At 40.1% G+C, this 25,946-nt stretch overlaps 1 protein-coding gene across 1 annotated transcript in view; it reads left to right on the top strand.

Moving 5' to 3' along the window:
• utrn (utrophin) overlaps positions 1–25,946 on the top strand; it is a gene marked incomplete in the record, with an annotated part of 177,892 nt that overhangs the window by 148,914 nt on the left and 3,032 nt on the right. Inside the window, 9 exon segments of the mRNA XM_042225838.1 lie at positions 280–416; positions 6,600–6,638; positions 7,141–7,206; positions 9,485–9,550; positions 16,858–17,019; positions 17,831–18,068; positions 21,908–21,983; positions 22,186–22,269; positions 25,057–25,082. Coding sequence (XP_042081772.1) covers positions 280–416; positions 6,600–6,638; positions 7,141–7,206; positions 9,485–9,550; positions 16,858–17,019; positions 17,831–18,068; positions 21,908–21,983; positions 22,186–22,269; positions 25,057–25,082 — 894 coding nt within the window.

A 25,946-nucleotide genomic window follows, 5' to 3' on the forward strand; every position in this document is an offset into this window, starting at 1 on the left:
GTGTGTGTGTGCGCGCGTGCCCCTGTGTGTGTGTTTAGCAGTGGTTGTCTGCATCTTTTGGAAAGGATTTTCTCTCCCTGTGGTCAAACCCGTTTGGTAATTTACTGGTTGCTTGCGTGGCGGAAAGCGCACCTCTGCTAAGTATCTAATTAGCAAACACATTCTCTTACACGCAAATGCTTATGCGTGCAGAAGAGACTGTAGAAATCTTTGAACTCATTGCACACTACAATAAATAATAAGCGACCCCCTGCCCATCTATGTTTTTTCTTCTTACAGACGACATCAGGTGAGGACATGCGTGATTTCACCAAAGTGCTGAAGAACAAATTCCGATCTAAGAAGTACTTCGCCAAACATCCACGGCTAGGTTACCTACCAGTACAGACGGTTTTAGAGGGCGACAACATGGAAACGTAAGTAACCCATAAGGTTTTTTATACGTGCTTTTGGATCACAAAAACTTTTCCATAGTTGCTATAACCCTTAAAGGATGTTTTGTGTGTCCACACTGTTGTTAAGGACTATTAAGCAGCAAGTTAACCCTCCACGCGCGATGCAATATCCTCACGCTGGCATTTCTATTTGTGCTACCATTAAGGTGTAGGAAGGCATAAGAAGACACACTGACAATTCCACCACATAAGCACTGATATAGTCTCAAGTTTTCAAACTGTTGCAACATGTCCCAGTGTATATCTGTATATCTCTGAGCTTCAGTGCTGGAGTAACATTAAAATGGTGATAAAACCTGATACCGACTGTACACTCAACTCAGCTGCAGCAGCTTGATTTTTGTAACCTGGTGCATGACTAGCCAAAGTGTCACAAATATGGTGGCACGCACAGAGTTTGACGGCACATCATGTGGCAGACGCCGCAAGCATAAAAACACCATTAAAGTTCTTAGAGTCTTGTTTTGAGGGCATTGAGCCCCCCAGCATTTCTTTATATTTTGCTTTCAAGGAGACACTTTCTTTCACTTTCATTATAGTGGTCTTGAGTATCTGTTCTCCAGGGTTCTGAAGCTCTTTGAAAGTTTTTCTTTGACACTGGCTGCTTTTCGCTTATTTCACTCATTTTCAGTCCAGTCCTGCAACCTGGCCATTTTCAATGTTTTGGTTTTTCTGTTTGATTTAGGTGCCTTTTTAATGCTTGAATGATTCATATGTCAGTGCTGAGTGGCTTAACAAACAAAGGATGAAACACTGAGGCGCCTACACACAACTTAGAATTTAAAATTGGTACTTTTCTATCTTTAAGCACTTTGTCACTTGCAGCCTGTCATGAAAACATATAATTTGTTCCCATTTCTTTAGTTCGGTTTATGAAAAATGGCAAAGATAACAGAGTTTGACAGGAATAAAATAGTATTTTTGCACCAACAAAGTGATTCCCAAAGAGCTATCAGCATAGTGTGAACTGTGTCTGTGGTAAAAAAATAAATAAATTAAGGACACCGGACAAGTGGGAGACAAAAGCAGGGCTGAAAAGCAATCTTCAAAAGATGAACAGTCACTGAAAGTCATGTCCTTAAGAAATATGAAAAAATCCAGCAAAGACTTAACTCAAAGCTCAAACATGCATTTAGTCTTTCACTCCATTCATCTAAATTTGGGATTATTTGCTCAGATAGTCAACAACATGTTCAAAGGAGGACAGGGGACAGCTACAGCAGCAGTGTGTGTCTGCAGTTATCTGCATCTTATCAAAATTTATAGAATTATGAATTAAAAAAGGTGTGCAAAAGATAGCCAACCTCCATAAAAGAGCTTTGGACTATCCTTCAGTAAGGGACAGAACTGTGGTGTTTGCTGCATAAGCAACAGTTAGCACTAAAACTCTTTTTCTTAATTCTTAGAAATGGACCAATTGAATTCAAGCGGGTGCACTGTGGATCCTTTGTCTGCAGCACTGGCCCAGTGATTATGTCTAATTTATGTCCCTTCTGCTACCAGCCTTAAATCCTACTGAAAAGAGCCATTTAACTAGGCCCATATTATGTAGATACCCTACGTCATACCTTCCAGGAGGCTGTCTGAGTTACTGCCCCTTCAAACAAGAGTCTCACAATAAAATAAAACGTCCCTCACTGTGCATTTTTGTTTCCTTTGTTTTTCTTTTTTAGTATTTTTTTAATGTGCCATCACTCACTCACTCCTAATGCAACATTCATTTCCGTTGAACCATGTAGTTTTTGCATCTTTTAAAGCAAAACAACTCTCGGCGCTGTTCACGTATGCACACACAATGAGTCACTTGTTCTCTCTCAATAAATTTTTCCCGACTCGTGCGCAGTCACCGTTCAGATGGATTGCCGTACCGCTTTCATCCCTCCCATCCTTGCCTGTCCTCCTCACCTCCCACCTCGCTCCATTTTCACTTCTCTTCCTCTCTGACAAATGACTCCTGCAGAGCTTCTGGTTTGATAAATGTCTCTAAAAGGTAGTGAAATTACAGCGAAATGCAGGGAACTTTTCAAAATATGGCAGAAGCGAATGGAGACTTAAAGAAATTTAGGGCTATTTCATGCTCATCATTTTGTTTCTTTTACAGCATTAGGTCTCATCTGTGATCAGTGGGCCATCCATGTATCGCCACAGGCAAAGAAAGCAGCTTTTGGACCGCCTGTAAGATCTGGCCCAAACATAGCCAGTGTTAAGAAATGCTCCCGTTCATTTTAGCTCTGTATTGTCACAGTCTGGTGGCTTCTGCCATCTCTGCGTCATAAAAATTAATACCGTGACCTAAATTGAAATGGATTTTTCTGTAATTGGAACAAGGTCTGGGTTCCTGCTTTATAAGAGCTTTAATACAGATTAGGTAAACACCAGAACAATTGCAGTCATGTTTGTTGCAGTAAGATAATGCTTGTTTACAATTTTAAAATATACAGTTTTTAATTTCCAATTTGTTTTGCAGTTTTTATTTCTAAATATTAAGAGATTTTAAGTGTCACTCCAAACCTTTTTAGTGCGTTGTCAGTCTTCATTAGTCATCATAACAAAGGGAACTTTTAAGAAGTAGTGATTTTATAGTACTGAGCAGCAGAAGAGAAAATTAGATTGTCTGCTGAATAATCGCCCTCACTAATGCACTCGCTCTCTCGCGTTCCCTCTTCTCCACTCGTGTAACATTGTTTCTTTTTTGGTTTTTTTTGTTTAATTCCACCCACTCTCTCCACCTTGAGAGTGAGCAAAACACCACCTACTCTCACCTCCCACTTATATCTTTGCTTCATTTCACGCCAGATAGGATTTTTGATTCGTCGCAGCTATATTTGATAATGTGAAAGAACCATTCAAATGGTATTCCACTCAGTGTTAGGTTTTTTTGCTTTTCACCCAACCTTACTAGATGGAGCAGATGAGTCTCCGTTGTATTAGGTCTCGCAGGAAGGTTAATGGTTTTGAATGTGGATTTGAAAGCTTGTGGGAGAATTTTCTTATATAACTTAAATTTTTAATGGAATGATTTGACAAGGATAAATCAATAGCAGACTTTTAAAAGGAAAACATTTTCCATTGTCATATGGCAGTAAAATAGTTTTTATATTAATTAAATTAAGAAAAAAAACCCTGTTTTATTATATATATGTTTGCTATTTTTAAATACTCAGTGGCCACTCAGTGGGAAGGGGGATAGCTCAGTAGGTAAAGTGGTTGCCCCATGATCGGAAGGTCGGGGGTTTGAATCCACTGAACGTACCCCTGAGGAAGGAACCGTCCCTACACACTGCTCCCCGGACGCTGCACTGGTGGCCACTGGTGGCACTGGTGCCCACTGCTTCACTGGGTGAATGGGTTAAATGCAGAGGAGTAATTTCCCTACGGTGACTAACACATACACATTATACTTTGTTAGGTACAACTGTTCAAACTCTTGTTAGTTCACATATATAGGCAAGATGACCTGCTGATGTTTAAACTGAGGAAAAGAACAAACTAAAGGTGATTTACATGACTTTGAATTAGACTTGTAGTCGAGACCGCCTAAACCGAGACCAAGACAAGAGCAAGATCAGAGGGTATCGAGACCAAGACCGAGACAAAGTTGAGACGAGACCAAGACCGAGACGAAAAAAGTCAGCCAGATGCTGCTTCGTTTACGGGTGTTAGGCATATTTGTGTTTTTGCTTTCGCACAGCACAGGAGGGATTGGAGCATAGCTGAGCCACTGTGTGAGAGCTGAGCAGCGAAAGGAAATTAAGTGAGGGTAGAAATGACTGAAAGATTAATTGGCTCTGTTTTGAGTTTTGTTAAAAAAAGAATGACTTCACATAGGGAAAAAAAAAATCACATGTGCAGGACACCTTAAACTAGGTTTTTAATTAAGCAGCAAGGCAGAACAAAATCAGGGCTGTATCAAGACACATGGACTAAACCCCAATTCAACCAGACCCAGAACTGATCCGGAATTAAAACAGGACTACAACAGTTCAAAATCAGGACTACTTAGGACTTCACCAAAACAGAACCACAATCACAACTACATGATAGTAGCACTAAAAATCATCATAGACCTGCACTACACTCATTTTTTATTTTACCAAAGTCCACTATTTAGATTGAGAAAAGTTTATGTAATTATTTAGCCTTGTTGTGCAAACAAGCCTGCATAACTTAATAAATATAGAATTTGAAAAGTAACAAATGGTATCTAAGAAGAAACACTAGGTACTGGATACATGTTCTCATGAGTTTTGGTAAACAACCATTTGACTAACAGGTCTGTCTCACCTGGTTCTTGTTCCATCTCTGTTCTGTCGTCATTCTCCTCTCTCTCCCTCTCTGTTCCTCTCTCTCCCTCTGTGTGCTGACAATCAAGCCAAACACCAACATCATCAAATATACAGTTAAAACCAGATATTTACACACTCTTCAGCTAAAAACACAAACACTTTTTTAATTGTAACATCAAATCAGACTAAATGTTTAATTTTTTAGTTTGATAAATATAAAAACATTTGTTAAATTTAAGAGTAAAGAGAGAAATTGTCTGTATTTCTTAATTGTAAATGGCACCAAATTGTATTCAAAATGATTTGCTTTGGTACCTGGTCAAACTTAAGCTCTCCTCTGTCTGCAGCAAACTCGCAGGCAGCAGCTTCTCCCCCCCTTGTTTTCTTTATTTCCAGAGTTCATCTAAAGAGTGAAGTTTTCTCACTGAATAGAGGTTGCAGAGATATGTATGAAAGGAAACACATCTGCAATCTGCAAAGCTATCTATCGTTGCAGAGCTAAAGACTAATGTCGGTCTCCTGAAAGGCGAGATGAGCACAACGAGTATTCCTCCAGGCAAAGATTTAGGTGGGGGTGTGTAAAATGCTGCAGCACTGCCTCCAAGAAGTTAGCTCAGCCTGCCATACCGACCCCCATCTCGTCTTTTTTCTCTCTCTCCTCTGTTCTGTCTGAATCTCCTGTTACATTTTGAATTCTCCTCACAGCTACAGAAGTGTGACTACGCTGGCTGCCCCGCTGTGAGAAACATAACCACCATCTCCCTCTGATTTTCTTTGCTTTAATGTGGGAACAAAAGCGCGAGGCAACAGAATGTCAACCTCAACTGTTATCTTAACAATTTCTAGCCAGCCTCCTTTGTGAAAACGGCACATTTCTTCGTGTTCTTGGGATTAGAAGGTGTCCCGTTTGTTTACAAATGACAATTTTGTGTTCTGGGTCGCTAAAAATAGCAGCAGTTATTGTGGGCTGGAAAGCAGAAACTTTAAAAGACTTGCATCAGTGTTTTATTAGCAAAACTCGATGACCCGTATCTTCGTTTGTGTGCTTATTGCACTGTTTTTTTAGTTCTCCTTATATAACATATTGTATTGGACTCAATAGCAGATTAACCAGGAAATAGGTTCTACTGTACTGATTTTTTTTTTTCCTGGCTTGCTATTTCTGTAAATCCTGCAGGAAATAAATGAGAAAAGGGAATGAATTTAGGCCATATCATTCTGTATGCAGGAGCAACTGTGAAACCAATTTAATGAGATGTGTGTGACTGCAGCAAAATCAACTTGCATCATTAACCCGTTGTGTGTGAGATCTTTCAGACACACACAACCCTTGTTTGTGTTACAGGGTGTTACTGACAGTTCCAGCTGCCCATTTTCACTTTTTCCAAACTGTTTCCAAGTCTAGTTCTGAAACAGATTGAAGATAACTCCACGAGAGAGAGTCTCGGCCACATTCGGTGTATATTTAGATATGTTGGTCACTGTTTTACACGCCTTTCCTGTGTGCACACGGGGGAAGTTTGCGCTCAGTGCTTTCTATCAGTCAGACTCTGTAGATATGGTTGACAGTTTTGAAAGGATGTATTTGATTTTGATTTTGATTTCCCCAGAGCTAAACAAGTATTTTTGCTGAGTAAAACTAACCAAACAGTGACAGAATCTGAAAGTCGAAGAAAGCCCTAAAGGCAAACTTCTCGTGTGCTGAATCCAGGCGCTCAGCAGCTGGACATACTTTTTCCTTCCACTTCTTCCTCTACCTGCTGTGTGTTTTGTTTCTGACCCGCTCAGTGGTTTTGACCCTGAAATGATTTGTGGTTCCTTTACTTCCCTTCCCTCTCCCCTCCCGATTCTCTTACAGTCCCGTCACCCTCATCAGCATGTGTCCGGAGCAGTATGAGTGAGTATCTACGCCACCAGTAAACACCACCTCGTCTCCAGCCTGGAATGCCTTTAAAACACCGCCTCTTTTACTCCCTTGTTCACTTACTCATCTCCCCCCATCATCCTCACACCAACTAAGCCATGACTGCTCTGCATGTTGCCTGCCCACCTACCTGCCTGAGTCACTGGCTGAGCATGGGACCAAAAAAACTCTCCCCCTGTCTCCTCACCCTCACTTTTTTCTCCTTGTTAGAGCACCCAGCTAGCATTCAGTTGCTGATCCCAGCAGGCCTGTCAAAAACCATCCAGTCGCTCTTTAGATAATCCTGCTCTCCTATTTCTCTGTCTAGGACCATGAGATTTGTTTTCTAGGTGATGTTATGAGGGGCTGTTAGGCTGTCCATGAACATGTGTGTGTGTGTGTGTGTGTGTGCGCGCGCATGTGAATATCAGTGTGTTAATGAGCTTGTGTGGGCTTGCTGAATCTCATTCATCTCCATTACCCCGTTCATTTTCAGGCTGTCCCAGTCACCTCAGCTCTCTCATGACGACACCCATTCCAGGATAGGGCACTATGCCAGCAGGTAGGCACTGGATTCTCCAGTCACCATCCTCTCATTGCAAATGCCACGAAGCATGTGTGTAAAGAATCGATAATTGCATTTAAATGTTGAACAGCTTCTTTTTTTGAGGACCATTTTAAAAAGTTTTCTATGAATTCTTGTAACTGCGGACCATTATCTAATGGACATCAGCGTTTAAGTAGATGCTTTTCCCTCCCCCCAGGCCGCACTTCCCTTCAGTCTGCACTAAAATAATGATCTGAAAGGGGCAACAACAAATGCAGATGTGACAACCAAATTAAATCTCTCCAAGCTAAAGAAACGGAATAAATCGGAAACAGTCGGTGCTTGGAAGCTAGGGAAAACATTCAATTGTGGTTTCTTAAATGTATAATTTATCTAATGTAATTTCCAGTAAATGGGATCTAATTAAGTAAATAATGTGTTTTTAGTACCATAAGATGCATGTGTAGTGCAGGCGTTCATAAGTAATGGAACAGCTTTTCTTTTCTTTTTGTGTTTTAGTGTCATTACACAGCAAAACATGTCTCAAATGGCTCTTCAGATTCGGAAACAAACACAAAAAAAGTAAATTCTGCATCTATCAAAGTACCCCGTTGCTTATTTTAGGAAATTGAGCTGGCTCTATTGTCAGGGACATTAAATGTCTCCTACTAGCTGAGACAAAAGAAAAGAAAGGGAGGGAAAAAAGCCCAGAAAGATGGAAATGGCATGGTTCCAACTAAACTGGAGACGAAAATAAGCATTTCGCCTTCATTTATGTGCTGAAAGTGTCATTTTAAAACTTGCTTCATACAAATTAGAGAAACCGGAATACTGTTTGCCAGTTTTCTCCTCAGACGGCACCAAAGCATCTGATTAAAATCGATAACGTTTGGATTTTTCATTGTTACTTTAAAAATAGAAAAAAACAATTGACCTGAACCTTTCAAGAGATCCATAATAGAAAAATACAGCATTTATTGATGTTTTCCAAATCTTGATTAAAGTGAGGGAAATGCGTTTGTGGTAGAGGGAGATTATGTTTGGGTGCCAGGGAAGGCACAAACAATCCTAATATGCTCTTTTTGAACTTTGTGACAATCCATCACAGTGTTGACATACATTAAATATCAGCTTGATGCCGATGTCTGCTTGCTGAGTGGATTTAGTGGCATGCAGCCACCCACCACATGAGCTGGTGACATTATAGATGTGTTGCTAAAATCAGTCTAGTAACAGATTGGCCTGATAGCTGCTTTTAACCGCCTGCTTCAAATTATCTTGCTGTGTACATCAGCACATCTGTATGCACAGTGTGTGAGCTGCAGTTAATCATTAACAGCATCAACAAACTGATGTTTTTAGTAGTTTTTTTTTTTTTTGCACTTGGACTGAATTTCTGTCGTGTTCTTTTAAAAATCATTTTAATACTAAGATCCACTGATATACTTGCTATATCGAATCTGTGCCATTAAAAAGATTTTCTAATTGGTCCAAATCTCATCTCCTGTATCAAAACCCAACCGCAGTTTTCCGGGACTTCTGCAGAAAGCTTTACTCATTATGACTCTCGTGACGCAGCCCTGTAACCTTCCATTAGCTACACATCATTAACCTTCGCTCACTGTTTCTGGTGGTATCGTTTCACTGAAGAAGTGACACCAGAATTACAATTTCAGCTGTAATAAAAACACATAAGAGATTAGATTGGAGCGTACAGATGCGCATGAAGATATGCACGCTTTGATGAGATTTCATATTAGAATTATAGCTTCTCCCTTTAATGTATATTCTGTCAGAGATCAACTTCTTAATATTGTGGGTTATATTTTTAATCTGCCCCTTTTACACTGGTGTAAGACGGGCTTTGATGTGGGGAACCAGCCTCATTAGCATGGCTGCTTTGACTGCATATGTCATCAAGAAAACAAACGTTTTCCCCATAGCATGTCGTACATATTCATCCAAACATTGATCCCATACATTAGGATATAAACTGCGCATGCATAAAGTAGAATCACTCAATGATGTAATTCATTTCCTCCCTTAAAAACAAAAAGCACCAAAAAAAAGTCCAAACAAACTGTGGCATCTTTATCATTAACATGCTTGTGGACTCCACGAGATGCTTTAAATTTTAATTGGTCTGCTACTGTGGCATTAATATAATTTGTTGACGCTGTTGCTCTAATGCTCTGTTGCATTTAAATGAGATGTTGACAGCTTTCAAATGGTTTAGTTTCAGCTGGTAATTTCCCTGATGGTGTTTTTTTTTTTGTTTTGTTTTTTTCCTCAGGTTGGCTCAGATGGAACGCTCCAACGGCTCTCTGCCCACAGACAGCAGCTCAGCCACAGGAAGCATGTGAGTCACTGCTGGTCATTTTCAGCATTTTTCTACATGGTTACGTGTTTTCCATTCAACTATGTTGGACAGATTTCAATTTCCAGTGTCTGGGACTTGAGATTTGTCTAATAATATATTGTAACACCCATTTTAATGTTCATCAATCTGATAATTCACAAGTGAATATGTTCCAGATATCCATATTAGATATTTGGTTTCATTATAATCCTCAGTGAAAACTGTTCACCTTGCTTTGCCTAGCACTTTTTTAAATAAATAAATAAATACCAGGTAGCTTTTGACATCTTTGCACCGAGATCTGGAGACAAAAAAATTAGAAAGGTTTCTTGGAGAGTAAAAGAAGTGAGAAATGAGGGGGAAAAGACAATGTGGTTGATTAGTGTGAAGTAGAGGACTTTAGAAAGAACGTACCGGATTAGAGTGCCAACAATGACAAAGTGAGAGTGTCTGCTTTCAGGATCTGCGATAACAACAGCGCTATCGTTAATCAAAGGAGATGAGAACATGGCAAACCGTGAAAAGAAAATCACAAGAAATGGGAGAAAAGCTGATGAGGAGCATGCGCGCAGAGGATCCCGATTGTGTTCGTGCTTCTGTCTGCAGGCCTTTCAAGTTGAAGGACGTATTGGTTCCCAACTAAGATCCCAATCGCGGGAATGAGCTGCTCTTGCGGCTCAAATGCCCTCCGAGCTCAAATAGAAACACACACACACACACACACTCATCATTGCGGAGGGAATTACTTCTGGGTTTTGCATCGTTTTTGGTAAGACATTTGTAGATCTTTAAGATTTTCCAAATCATAGGTTTGGATACGTGCATGGAAAGATTTAAGCTGTTTTTTTTTTTTTTAAATTTTCAAAAACAATTTGAAGTGGCAGGAAAAAAAAACCTTATACAAACGTGTTTTTGGAGGTTTTGGAAGTGGAGAGCAAAGAGATTCCCTAGACGCTGTGTGAACAGAAGCGAATATAGTTTGGGGATTTCTAAAAGGAAATTCTTCTTTAAAAAACAAAGAGTATTTACAGCATTTACAGCACAACAGAGGAAGGGCACACGGGGTGGATGGTTAAAACCTTTGAGAATCTGCAGTAAAGATAAAGCAACTTCGCTGTGTTGTAGGTTGTATCCCCTGCTGATGTGCTTGCATCATGTGGACCACTGCTCCCACACTTCACCTTCAACCAACCTTGATGCTTAGAATAACAGTTTCAGACGAAGACAAAACGCTATTGAAGACTCCCAAAAGCTGCATTTGTCCGCTCTCAATAGGAGGACCGAAGAATGGAAAGACAAAAACTGTTGGCGAGCAGGGCAAAGTAGAAACAGAGGTGGATTTATTTTCGCTCAAAGCTTTCGTAATGCGGGACAAACATATTATCATTACTCCTCCTCACTCTCTCTTTTGTGCTTTGCGCTCAGGCTTATTTAAGAGAAGAAGCCATTATCGTTTCCAACTCTAAAAAAAAAACGGGAAAGAACGCAGATGTTAGACACAGAATGTATGCAGGGCATTAATGAAGTGAGGAAGATGGTGGTTCGATGAAAGGCTAATGGGTTTAACAGCAGAAAGGGAACATTTAGTGCATAGTCAAAGTTGGGCTTTCTCTTACTTTTACACTTTCACTGCAAAGCAACAGATGCAAACTACATATACAAACAGCACAGGGACATTTAAATGCCTTTAGATCAATAGAAGTAATGTATTATCAACTATACATTGTTATTTGATTGGTTAGTGTTTTATATTCATGGTGCACCATAAAGCCATCTTCTATATATATCCAATTTCAGCAGGGTCATGCATTTACGTAATATGCTTTTTAATGCAGTAAAACCTTGCTCTAGTTACTGTGCTTTTAAATAAATAACCTGGCCCTGAATGGGGAACATTTGTGCCTGCTGTAAACTGTTATTCAGTTTACAGCAGGCACTGTTATATTTCAGCCTAAAGGGTATCGCTAATTGACTGGGAAAATTACCTGCATTTAGTCTGTCTGCTGTTACATTTGACTATTGGCTAAACAATCCTGAATTCATCCCTGATGGGAATTGTTACACGTGAAAAGCATAATCATTAGAGCCAGCCTACTTGCCCTGAAATTTACTTTAGACTAGACGTCATGAGTGTCCACTTAAGTGCTTTAGTTCTGCAGCTGAATGCCATTCACAGTAGTTCTAGCAGCTGTTTTGCACATCAGTGGGCCCGTTAGTAACTTTGGATCAAATAAATTTTTTTAAAGGCATTGTTATATAGACCACTACAGTGAAGCAGCCCACTCAGCCACGCGTCCCTCTCTGCAACGAATTAACTCTCATTCCCCTTCCTTTCAAAGCTTTGAGTTTTGAGTGGTTTATTGTTCCCCCTCTTTCTTTTTGCGAGATTTACTTTTTTCTGCCTACAGCTGATTTCACCAAAGCCTCTTTGTCTATCACTGCACTCCATCTGGTGATTTGTAAGGACACACAGTCACAGAAATTATCCCAACTGCTGTAGGAGGCGGCGGTGTCGGAGCTTCCGTAACACGGGTGACTGCGATTGCCCGTTAAATGCGCGTGTTTGGCTTTTGGCTGGTATTTTCAGTACATCCACTCATCTTTAGCTTTGCATTGACTTCAATAATTATTACGTGCGCGTGCATGCACGTGTGCTTCTTTGTTTCGCGTCACTTTTATGTAAAAGGGAATTCTTAATTAGAAACCTAGCGTTGCCTATTTTTATTTCTGACCCTCAACCGAAACGCAGCGTTGTCATCGGCGCCGTAGGACACCACCGAGGAGCGAGACTCTCCAATTCCCCTTTTGTTGCCGGGCTTTATTGTTTGGTTATCTCTCGCTTTCCAGTCTTTCCCCGAGCACTGTCCCTTTTTCTTGTCTTTCATATTTTGCCCTTTTATTCCTGTTCCTCTCCCTTTTTATTTTTCCAGCCCTTTACTTTTTGAAACCACCTTTCATCCTGCCCGATTGTCCCCTTTTTCTCTTTTCCTTCTTTCATCAGTTTTTGTTCTAGTCTAATCATGCTTTACCTTTGGGCCCAGGCAACCTTCAGATTAAACACTGCAGGGTGTTAAACACTGAAATAATGTTTTAGAGCCCTGCGTGCAGTGCAGAACAGTAACTCTAATAAATGAAGGACTTTACACACAGAAATCAAGGATTATAAATGTTTCTCGCCGGGGGAGAAGAATAAAAGATTTTTGCCTTTGACCGTCTTTGATCCCCCCCCTTTTTTCCTGTTTCCTCTGGTATTCCTGATTTCGTTGTTTCTCTTTCTTTATATTTTCATCCGTCTTCATCTCTCACTGTTTCTCTCTGAGCTTAGACTACTCAGTTGATCGTGGCATTCAGCTTGAGAGGAGATGCTTGCTTTGTGATATGTTAGGTAGACTTTGAGCCTGGAGATCACTGTTGTAGCGGAATAAACTGTAAAAGTCCCCTCGGGCATGTCCTACGCCTTCCCGCGTACCAAGCATGGAATTCATATTCAAGTTGTAGCTACAGTGAACTAACAGCCTTGGTATTCATCACTATTATTCACATTTAAATCTTCTGCCACACTTATCCTCTGTTCCTCTGTCATCTCTATAATTTCTGGGTCTCTTTCTCTTCAGCCGCCCCCACGCTGTGTAAGCCTGCAGGAGGAAGTGCACTGAAAGGGCACTTCCTCCTTCTCTCAGGATTTCAGAGCAGGTGGTCTGTGAGACTGCTCTACCGCCTCTAGTCCCCATTTTCGCACGTAATGATCCCCTTCCTGCAGTCCTCTGGGTTCCTCCTGCCAGCTATAATGTCCTGCTGCAGCTTTCCGTTGTCGGGGACCTTCCCTAATTGGTCACTCGGTTTGTGCAGGACCCCGGTCCTAGTTTTTCTGTAGCGAGTAGCTCCATCTCCATCATGAGCGTCTGCCCTGTCACAGCAGAGTGATAATTCAAAGAGAGAAATGTGATTGTGTGTGTGCCTGCTGGTGTATTGCTGCTTGTTGCAACAACAGCTGTGTCGACTTCCCGTCTCTTTCTGCTTTCTTTGTGCCGTTTTTCAACAACTCAGTGGTTTCAACATCTTCAGCCTTCAATTATTTAGTGAAATTGATGAATAACTACAGATACTTTGTGTTCATGCACATGCCAGAATCTCCATAAAAGTTTCAGAAAGTCTAGGAAAGTTAAGTTTGTGAAGAGTGTGTGAAAGTTAAAGCAGTCATCACACAAACTATATTTGGAAGAAGTGGTATGCAAGAAGAGGCCAAGAGGAGCTGCTAGTTGCAGGAGTTCGTTTTTTTTTAAGCTATGGAATGTGTTTGTTCTTTTCTGAGAGTGCGGAAAGGTTTAAGCATTACATTCACCACTTAGAAAGTTTATTTCATGTCCCTTTTATGACTGGCACCTAAAATCTTTACCAAAATACAGGGAAGGTTGAACTAGACCCGAATTGAATTCCTAAAGAAAAGGATGCTCTGAACTCATCATATAAGCTGCTTAGGCCGGTTAATCATAAAAAGCTTTTTTTTCTGTGTTCATGCAAGGCTGGGCATATTGTTTCTTTTATGTTAAAAAGAGATAAAAAGACTATTTTGAGCTCCCTTTCATAAGCGTTTCACTCAGCCCATACCTTGGTCATGAAATAGTATAATTACTGTCGTCTCCAGAAAAAAAGGCGTCCTTTTCGGTAACCTCTGTCTGTGGTTATACATGTGACCATAATGGATTCTGAATTTCTGCTCACTACTCTTAAGTGAAATGGAAAACCTGAGACATTTTAGTTCACCAGATTGTTCTTCAGGGTTATTGTGTTAACTTTTTCTTGATAGCCAAGTATTAGGGACTCATTTCATAGTCTCCTTTGCGTATAGAGAAAGCACCTGCCTAATGTCACTGAGTCAGCTTTGCAGGGTTTTCAGCTCAGACTCAATTTCACCTCAAGCATAGTATTATGTTCTGTGAGTCAGATAATGTGCATTTACTTTTCACACATAAAACTTATCCATGCTAATAATCTTACACTCACCAGGTTAATTGCTGAGATCTGGGAACACGGATTTAAGCAATTAACGTGTGGCACACACGCTACAGGAAGTGTGAGCAGGTTAATGTTAATGTAAAATAGCATAGAATAATAGCATAAATAAAATAGATATTTATCTTTAACACAGATGTTAAATATTTAAGTTCTACAGATGACGTTAGACTGAAATTTTCCTTTTAATTTAATCACGTAAATTTATAAACATTATAGGACAACAGCCGGAGAACGGATTTTTAAGTTATAGTGTAACTTTTCGTGTGAGTGTGTCAGGGCTTCGGCTTCAGCGCAGGCTGTGTTTCAGAATGAAGGTGACAGGTGGGCTTTGGCACTACTCGCATCACTGAGATGGCACATAAAGAGAGAGACGGATAACCACACATGCAGGTATAGAGCAGCAGCTGTTTCTTCCTCTATATCTTTTCGCTGTCTGCCGGGCTCTTTCTCCTCTCTGCTCCCTCCATCTCCTCACAGCCTCCCCTCATTTCAGTTATCTGATGGTAACGACTGACACATCTGTGTTTTAAACCCGAGTTTGTGGAGATTACAGCGTGGCACACCTACTGTATCTAAGGATCAAGACGTCAGCTAACACAATCCTTGTTTAGATCGGGTGCTTGGAAGCTGCCATTCATGTTGCTTCTGTTCTTCTGTTAAAACTTGTATTTTGAAACATTAAATTGAGAGTTATAGATAAAGTTGTTACATAGTTGTTCTATACTTTTATATAACATACAGTGCTTAAGAAATGTATTAGACCACTATCCAGTCAAAGGGTTATACCGCATCTGCCATAAATTCAGACTTTATAATTGGTAAACATTTTTTTTTTCTTTTTGTAATGGCTAATTTACTGCTTTTTTACACTAAACTCTTTAATCAAAATTATTTTTCTAATGTTTAAGTATAATTATTGTTTTTTCCAAAGCAGATTAAAGTAGCAAAGCACTTTTTTTTTTAAATTATTTACTTGCATTCCTGAACAGAAGCGGTTTGATGTTGTGCTTGATTAATTTCTGAGAGAAGTCAAGTGTTTTCACTCAAATTTGGACAGAAGAATGTAAAATAAATAAATAATAATAAATAGATAAATAAATTGTTTGAAACTGGTGTCTTTTTTAGCAGTGGTCTCAGAATTTGATTACTGCATGTATGAAGTTTGGGTCTGCTAATGGTGAAAGAGGAAAATAATAACACAAACTAAATTTATTATTGATTTAAATTAACTATACATGCTATTAATACACAGACTAATCAATGGAGTGTACTGTACATTTAGCTATGGAATATGTAAAGCTGAAGCGTTAAATGTAATCAAAATCAAAACAGACAAACAAGAGAATAGATGCGAACTGGCTTAAATAGGGGGAAAGCATTCCCGTCTGTGTGTATAGCATCGATTGCTAGACAAGGAGGGGTGGGCAATTCATTTTCCCAAGGGGCTAAATGAGAAATTGGGATTGTTGTGGAGGGACCAATAACCTTATAAAGAGATTAAAAAAATTAATAAATAAAAATATTGAGCAGAACTGAGAACCTTAGCCTTGTGTACAAATAGCCTGAAAAGGTATTTCTGCAGTAGTCAAGAAGTATGCGCAATAGTTAGCATAACTAACATGAAACACAAATTACAGCTTTTAAAAAAAAAAAAAATTATAGATTTGCACATGTTTAAGCAGACAAGTAAAGAGTCGACTAAAGTGAACAAAGAGTAGAAATAGACCATCAGAAGATAATCATGACTGAAGAGGTGAAATTTAAGTGCCAGTTGAAATTGTAAGCTAACAGCATGCGTAGCTGAACCTTACTGTCAGCTAGATGTAATTAGAACACAGTTAAGAGTTAATAAAACGGATCAATTGAAAGTCAGAAAACATAATAAAAATATGAAAAGACAAAATTATTATGCATAGCTGGTAAACGGATTAAAATTCACTGTTAAAGCTCAGTTTGTAGTTGATAAATAGGTTCTTGGGCTTTTGGGCTGTTTTTGGTGAAACATTTAGGAACCACTGTTTTATACAGTTTGCTGGCTGGCATGAAAAACCCTTCAATCTCCACTTTCCTTCTGCTGCCTTTATAGAGCAGCACTGTGTCATGGTAATCACCCAGGGTTCATTCAAAGCCATTTTCAAGCGTACTGATTTGATACAAGTAGTTACCATAATTCTTTCAAATGGCAAAAGTAAATAGCTCGTCTCTAACTGAACAGAAGGTGAATTGAACTGAATAGCAGGGACAGGATGTGTGGGTCTCGTCACTCATCATAAGCTCTACACTTTCCACAGGGATGATGAGCATGCCCTGATCCTGCAGTACTGCCAAACACTGGGGGGGGAGGCCTCTCCTTGCAGCCAGCCTCAGAGTCCTGCCCAAATCTTACAGGCTGTGGAGAAGGAAGAGCGCGGCGAATTGGAGAAAATCATAGCACGTCTGGAGGAGGAGCAGAGGTAGGAGACAAACATCAAAACTGGCTAATCTTATTAAAATTGATAATCACGTCTTTGCTGATAGTGATTACAAGCTATTGATTAAGTTTATGAAAAGTGACATTCTCAAAATGCATAAAAATGGGGTTTATCTGTTTGCCTTTGTTACGCTAAGTGTTTATTGACAGCTTCTTCTTTCAAGTACACGTGTACGCTCGAGTCACACTACAGCACACAGACACTTACCGTACCACCAGTGCATCTCTCCCGCCAGCTCCTTCCCCGTTTTGATTTGTAAATGGAGTTGGTATAGACACAGAGTGACTGTGCAATCTGTTGTTGTCGAGATGCTTTTTCCAGCATCTTGACTGGAGTGATTTAACACTGATTACACACACACATACACAGGCAGAGGGGAGCGGGTGAGAGCTTTACAGCCGGTCTCATAAATGCCAACTTAAGTAAAGTACTGCAGCTTATAGTTCTGCACTGAGAGGGTGAGGAGGAAGTGAGGCGAGAGATTTGGTAGGGGGCGTTATGTTTGGTTATCCACTGTGGATAGGATTTCACACAGAATGAAGAGGTAAACACGAGTGTGGTGTTTTGTGTGGTGTCCCGCTGTGGAGGTTCAGAACTGGCTTTTTGAATGTTTTAAGAATATTAAAACATTATATATTTACACGGGAAACACCAGGCAGAAGAACATATTCCCGTTATTTGTCCAATTTCCCAGCTGTTCAGCTGCCACAGCTTCTGCGTCAATTTCACATTCATCCATGTGTATGGACACATTTCTTGTTTCTTCACTTATTTGTTCTCAATTTTTCTTCAGGACACTGCAGAGGGAGTATGAGCAACTTAAGGAGCAACATGGACAGCGAGGCACGCCTACAGGAAGCCCCTGGGAGACGGAGGGCCCCTCGGCCCACCCCGATGAGGCAGATCTTTTAGCTGAAGCCAGGCTGCTACGACAACACAAAGGCCGGCTGGAGACCCGCATGCACATCTTGGAGGAACACAACAAACAGCTGGAATCTCAGCTTCATCGCCTCCGACAGCTACTGCACCAGGTGACGTATCATGTACACATTTTATCCCCGACTTGGGGTTATGTTTTGTTCCCGTTACCGACTGTAGTTTTGGTGCTTTGCAGACAGAAAACATGCAGTTTCTCTGAAAATAATTTAAAACCTGAAGTAACATTGTTATTGTTAATACAGCAAGTTCATACAGCACATGATTACTGTCTTATGGCTAGTAGGACCAATTTGCAGCAGAGCAGAGGAATTATGGTTTTCTCCTTTGAGTACAGCACATACACAACTGCGATATAAAGTTTATTTTCCACATTAGCTTCCTTTCCGTTCAGTTCATTAGGCTTGTTGTTGAGGAGCAGCAGGGCAGTAATCACGGTTCACAGACTCACTCACGCACACCAGCTGGCAGGGCTGTTTCAGACGGCTCAGGAAAAAAATAATTTAAGCAGACGTAAAAGTAAAATGCTGATACAGAAAGCTTCCAGTAAATTAAAGGGATTCGTTCAAAGTCGAGCTCCATCATGAGCTTGCAGTTATTAATCCCGAAATCCACATGATAACCCACTTTTATCACAATTTTTAAAAAATTGCTCATCATCATTCAGATTAGATCCTAATCACATCATTTCCATTCCACCCAGCATCCATCTCCGATCTCCGTATTAATAACTTCCAGATTTGTTTATACCCGGCCTAATTGCTCACTGAGGTTGGATTGTTTGTGCCAAGTGAGAAATTCACAAGCCTCAAGTCAAACAAGCAGCAATCCTGACAAAGCAAACTGAGGGGAGGGGGGGGCAGGTATTGGCTCTCTGGAAGCTGAGAAGCTGTGAGCATGGGCAATAACTCACAACAACAGGCGGTAGCTGACGTGACTCAGCAGATATTTAATGGCAGATGATTAACATTTGGACAGAAACAGTTTTAGTATTGCACTCTCACTAAATTTAAATTTGTCCTTCAGCAGAAGTACAGTAGATAAAATAAAATATAAAATAGCTGTTAGGACACTGATTTCTACTTTCTCTTAGAATGCAGTTAATGATACAAGGTTGCCAGATACTGGTAGTGTTATTAGGACATACAGACACTATAACCCACATTCGCTCATTGATTCGATTTGTCAATTTTAACTCTACAAGCATCATTTTACCACCAGATTGTAGGAAATGTTTTTTTTTTTTTTAATCTGTAGTATTTAAGTGAAAGGAGTGATATCTGGGTGGCCCGTTATAATTTGATCAAGGAAAAACTAGAAATAAGCACCATTTTTATGTAGCTTCCATGACCATGTTTTTAAAAGTAAAATCACAAAAACAAAATGCAGATCTGTTAGTGAACTTTTTGGGGCGCTCGTGCTTTTTAAAGCTGGTGAATATGAGCCGCGGTTTGCAGGATGAAAGCAATTTTTTTTTTGAGAGGAGCGCCAAGCCCATTTCAGGAATGCCATTGCCATGGTAACTAACAGCTTATCTGATACAGGTGGATGCAGTTGACAGTTTATGACTTATGATGAATTTGAAATTCTGAATCTCTGATTGGTGGATTTCTTCTCACTTTCTTGACATCAAGTGTGGGAAACAAGATGTATATGTAGGTTTTTTTTCCAGTCAGTCATCTAAAACAAGCTAACGTCATACTGCAGTTTGAAGGCAGTTTGAAGTATTTTGGCTGTCATTCACAATTTAAAGCTGCCCCTCTCATCGTCCGTCTCACACACAATGTTAGATAACAGTCCTACACCCTGACAGTGGCAGTGACCTGCACAGGTTTGTCAGATTTTCTAAATAAAAGTCCTTAGTTTCTAAATGGAAGACCAGTATGCTTTAAATTCAGTGTGTTTTCTTAATAAATAAAAGGTTAAATGTGTTATTATTAATCTGTCAATGAGAAGAAAAGCATCAGAATAGTTGCAGGAATTGAACAGGATTCTTTAAAAATTTCATTATGGCTTCAGTTATTTATCGGATGTTATTAAGGTGCTTTAATGCTGTGAAATTTTCAAAAATAAAAGCTCCCAATTTATATTTATAATCTGAAGAGAATGCTTAAAAAATTCATAATTAAAAAAATGCATCAGTTATAGTTTGCCAGTATCCTTAAGGTGCCACATTTCCAAAATAAAAGCCTCACATTTAGTGTTTTTCCCCCTAACTTTTAATGATACAGGTATCAAAAGCAATCTCCCTTCAGCTTCATTAGCTCACCAAATCACTTCAAATCTTTTAGCAACAAGCCACAGAGCAACCAGCAGCAGCATCACTTGCACTGCAGTGTTTTCAGTGTTTTTTCTTTAAGTATTATTGTAGGGTCTTTAACTTACAATTCAAAGCACCTTGTGGAGACTTTTTTTGTAATTTGCCACTGCATTAAATAAAACAGAATTGGGGAAAAAAATTAAATTGAAGTTTAACTGAATATTTTATGACTTCCCATGGTGTCTAATTAATGATGGCAAACCGAAAGTCATTTGGCAATTCTCATCCCTATACTACACACAGAACTAAAGAAGTAAAGCGAATCAAGGACTGTGTCGCTCATGTTTATTTTGAATGCTAAAACGTTTGCTATAACTGTCAGTTATAGCGATGAGGAAGTAAAATCTCAAAGTAGAAATGCTTGAAAAACCTGGGCTGAAAGGCGATTCTTAATTTGGTTTATACAGCAGACTGTCAGGTTGCAATGTGCTGTAGTGTTGTATACTGTCTAAGCTACTGCATTTCTACCTCCGCTGAGTTAGCCTTGTTTAGACTTTCCATCAATGCTGCCGCATGCTGCAGTGGATTTATTCTGACGCTGATTGCAACAGACAGAAAATCCAAACATAAACGGCGCACACAGCTACCTGCACACATGGAAACGTCTAAACACTTAAGTAAGAACTACAGTTCTCAGAGAGTCCCCGGAGACCTGACGATGTGTCAACACGTCTTTCCATCAAGTGCTGTGTTACTGCCAAGCTTCAGGGTAATAAACCCAGCCTGCCTGATGGCACGCATTAAATTCACACTCCCGAAGGGTGACCAAAACCCTGACCTGAGCTATTCTAAGATGAGCCTCGAGACAGTTGGTTGTGCTCCAGAGACGTTTCCAACATGTTAGCCTTCGCTAGTGCTAGGGGCACGAGGAGATGAAGGAGGAGAGGAAGAAGGAGGGTATATGAGAGAGGGGAGGGAGCATTGATTCACTTTCTTGAACTTGAAAAGCCAAAGGGAATGGGAGATTGTGCCGTGAATGTCACTGGACATGAAGTGTTCACTTCTGAGCATCTGAGAAATTGGTTTTTCAACAGACTTTTGACATATTCTGCAGTGTGTCTGTGTGTGTGTGTGTAATATATTAATTTATTTGTGAATCTTTAGCTCTTGAGAACACAGCACACTGGAGGGCAAATAATTATTTGTTATATCAAGATGAGGCTAGAGGTTACAGAGTGGCAAGAAGCAGAGAAAAATCCTAAATATGAGCACTGTTGATTAGATTTAAGTATGTACTATCATCTGTTTTAACCATTTTCTACTTCAGTTATATTTAAGAGCATGTGCACATATTTTTACCTTTCTACTCACTGAAGACCATCAGGGTAAAGCATTTGAGCTAAAACAAAAAAAAAAACTGGGGTAATTTTGATTGAGGGCTTGAAATGTGATTGATACTGTAGTGTGTTAAACTCAGTTTTGGCTTGTTTGGGGAAATTGTACACATGACAAGAGCCTCGTTGTGCTGCCCTTTGGTTGTTTCTTGTCTCCGCCTGCTGCTGTGAAGCAGGGCTAATTTTGAAGTTGTCAAGCAGACGCCAAGTGGAATAATTGTGTTATAATGACTAAATGTTCTTTTGTTTTGTTTTGTTTTCATGTCTGTCTCTCCATCAGCCCGATGTGGACTCGAGGGTAAATGGATTGTCCTCCCCCATCGTGCAAGATCGAGGGCCACTTACTGAAAACTCAGGTTAGACACTCAAGCTGAAAAAGGCTTAATGTACTGTTGTTTATTTAAATAGGAAGATATCAGTGCATTGCTCACAACAGAGAAAAAATATTCGCTTTTCTGCAAATGTAAACTGTTCTTCGCTGTGGTGCAGTATTAAAGTGTGAGTGCGTGTGGTAACTGAAAATCAACCTCTCTGTGCTTTGCGTGCATGTGTGTTCAGATGAGCTGTTGGACTCCCATAACAGCAGCTCTGACCTGGCAGATGTAATGGAGCAGATTAACAACTCCTTCCCTGCATGCAGTCGTAAGTTTCCCAATCCTCCTCCTCGAATTTCCCACCGTGTCTTCCCAGCCTCCTGCAGCAGATTTTTTTTTTTTTTGTCTCACCATAAGGTCGAAGGTCAGCAGAGGAAAAAGTACAGTTTGCTTAACCGGAGAAGCCCTTCACAGAAAAACTGATGTAGCATGTGTAAGATACAGTGCTGTGATCATTTCTTACTTTTTTACATATTTGTCACACTTAAATGTTTCAGATCGTCAAAAAATGTTTAATATTAGACACAGATAACCCGAGTAATTGCAAAATACAGTTATTCAATGACTATTTCATTTATGAAGAGAAAGGAGCTACCTGCACCTACCTGGCCCTGTGTGAGAAAGTAATTAATCTCCTCCTCGTTAAACGATGAATTAACTGTGATTAACCACATTTTTTGGAATGCTGAGCTCATTTTCACTACCCACACTCAGGCATGATTACTGCCAGACTGGCTGAATCAAGAAATCATCTAAACAGAAGCTGTCTGAGGTAGGCTAAAAGATCTCAGAAAGCAGCGTGCCACGATCTAAAGAAGCAGCTGAGAAACAAAGTCATTGACATCTATCAGCCTGGAAAGGGTTAGAAAGCCATTTGTTAAGCTTCGGGACTCCTGTGAACCATGGTGAGAGCCATTAGTTGCACATGGAGAAAACTTGGAGCAGCTGTGAACCTTCTCAGGAGTAACCGGCCTACCAAAATTATCCCAAGAGCGCAGCGACGACTCATCCAGGAGGTCACAAAATAACTCAGAACAACATCATCTGCAGGCTTCACCTGCCTCAGTTAAGGTCAGAGTTCATGATTGAACAACAAAAAAGAGACTGGCAAAAATGGTGTCAATGAGAGAGTTCCAAGGAGAAAAGAACACACAGACTGGTCTCACATTTGCTAAAAAAAACCAACGCTTTTGGGAAAAAATATTCTGTGTACTGACGAGACAAACGTTACATCTGGCACAAAACTAACACAGCATTTTAGAAAAGAACATCATAGCCAAAGTCAAACATGGTGGTGGTAGTGTGATGGTCTCGGGCTGTTTTGCTGTAATTGGAGGAAGCATGAACTTTGCTTTCTACCAGAAAATCCTGAATCCTGACCATCAATCAGCTCATGTCCTGAACGTCAAGCACACTTTGGATGTAAACACTGGGTTATCTGGACTTAAATCTGATTGATATGCTTTGGCATGACCTTGAGCAGGCTGTTCATGCTGGAAAATCCTCCACTGTGGCTGAATTGAGACAATTCTGCAAAGAAGAGTGAGCCACAATTCCTCCACATTGATGTGGAAAGCTCATTTCTAGTTATCACAAACTGCTCGATTGCAGGTCTTGAAGCCAAGGGTGCTACATTAGTTTATTAGCAATCGCTTTTTCACTTAGGACCAGGTACTCTAGGTTTGGACAGCTTTGTCACTTACTTAAAAGAAATGTAAAAACTGCAGTTTGTATTAACTCGGGTTATCTTTGTCTAATATTTAAATTTGTTTGATCTGAAATATGTGTTTGCGACTGAGATAAATTTGCCAAAACAGACTGTTGAATTGCTGGGACAGGAGAATATTTGGCAGTTTAGCTTCAATCACGTCTGGAACAACGAAGAGTTTTTAAAAATAGTTGCTATTTACAGTAATTGTCTGTCATCTTACTTATTAAATACCACCTTTTACATTTCAGCTACACAAATGGTTTTGTAACATTCCCCTCTTTTATCATACTATTTTACATATTATTGTTAAAAACAGCATTGAATGTTTATAAGCAGTATTTAACTTGAACTCAAAGTAGATCCGTTAGGTTCATGGAATAACTGAAATTACATATGCATGGCATGAAAGTCAATGATTCCCAGTATGTTCACAGCACAACACTGACTTTAGACATCTCTGAGGTATTTTTTCTGCTAAAAAGGTGCACGCTTGAGCCTGTGGAGAAACGGTGGTACTTTTCTGATATAATCATCATAATCTACAATATCAACCAAACTCATCACCCCCCCTTCCGATTTATTTTTTTTAACCACCTCTCAGTGCTCTTATCGATCCTCGTGTCTTCTTCCTCTTTCAGCCCCTCGCACACTCCTGCTCTGTATCCTTCCTTTTTATTTCCTCGTCTCTCACGCTGCCACTCGGCTTTGTGCCTGTTTCCCGTGTCTTTGTGTGCACAGCAAAGTGTCAAGTATTGTAATCCTGAACTCAGATGGTCTCGTCCTGCACGGCGCTGAAATTTTCTGTTTTCGGATGGTTTGGTCAGTGCGGTCCAGGTTCCTCTGCACCCATTTGTGACTTTGTGCTTTCGATTCTGATGTCTGCTCAGATGCACAGAGTTTAAATACAGGCCTAATTTTTTCATCCATCATCATTTAAATTTGGTATTTGATCAAATTGGGAAGAAAACGTTATAGCTCATTACTCCTAATAGCTGAATCTGAAACAATATTCACCTTTGGGAACGTTAATCAAATAGCAAAATAAATTAGAACGCTAAAATATCGAGCTCGGTGATTTTTAAATTGTATTCCATTATTGGAGAGTCGAAACTCCTGCGAGGGCTTTAGTTATAAATCCATTGTAATCTGGCACACGTTCCAGCGTTATTAGAATTTGGTTACTGCATAGCTCGGAGGCACCGGGACTCAGCCGCTCAGTGTGCGCACAAGTACGTGGGAGGTACCCAGAGGCTGACAATTTTGTGTAGACTCATAAATGCTGAAATGAACTGGGGAGTTCAAGTGTTAAACTGCTCTAATTTTTCTTTGTTTTGCCTCCTGCAGCCTCAAGCCTCTCCTCGAGACCACAGGTAAGACGTTCTCCCATAAATTTAAAGACGCAACAGGGGATGTTAATTTGTCTTTTAGCAGTGGGTTGTTTTTTTGTTCTTACGCCGTATTGTTTGTATTGAGGGATTGGTATTTTGGTAATTGGCAAAGGTGAGAGAAGTTGGAATAGAGCACGTTTTAGAGGTAATTACAGCTGCTGCCACAAAAGCAGTCCCCTCCACGAAGCCTTCACCTGCCTCAACCCTCCACATTCTGTGAGAAAGCGGCTGCTAATGGATCCCAGGGGAGTGCCATTAACGGCTCCTCTCTTTCTCTCAGTCTGAGGCCAAGGTGCATTTTGGGACAGAGGTATTGTGAAAGCTGTTGCCGCTGACCTCTTCCCACTGTAATTATTTACCCCGCTCCGGTGTCCCTTGGTTCTGCTTCACACCTCTTTTCCCCTCAGGGTCTTTTTAAGCTGCTCAGCTTGTCTCCCTGCACAATAAGCAGTACTTTTACATGCCAGTTAAACTGCCTATTTTCTGAGAGTCAGACATTTCTACTTTTCTCTCTGTTGACCAGAACACTACAGCCCGTCCTTTCAAGCAGTTTGCAACTCAGAATTTACATTGCTGTTAAAAACTTTGTCCTCTTCCTGATTTCTTGGTTTGCTTGTTTTTTTGTTTATTTGATAAACATACATGTTTGAGATCGAAGATATTAGACAAAGATGCCCAGAGTAAATACAAAATGCAGTTTGTTATCCAAACCTACCTGGTAATTCCCCCCTATGTCTAATAACTGGTTGTGCCACCTTTGGCAGCAAGAACGACTGGCTATGAGTATTTCACATCCCTGTGCAGGAATTTTTGTCCAATTGTTTTAATTCAGCCACACTGGAGGGT

Source organism: Haplochromis burtoni, unplaced genomic scaffold (assembly GCF_018398535.1).
Source record: "Haplochromis burtoni strain Fernald_Lab_line unplaced genomic scaffold, NCSU_Asbu1 Contig_8, whole genome shotgun sequence".
NCBI lineage: Eukaryota > Metazoa > Chordata > Actinopteri > Cichliformes > Cichlidae > Haplochromis > Haplochromis burtoni.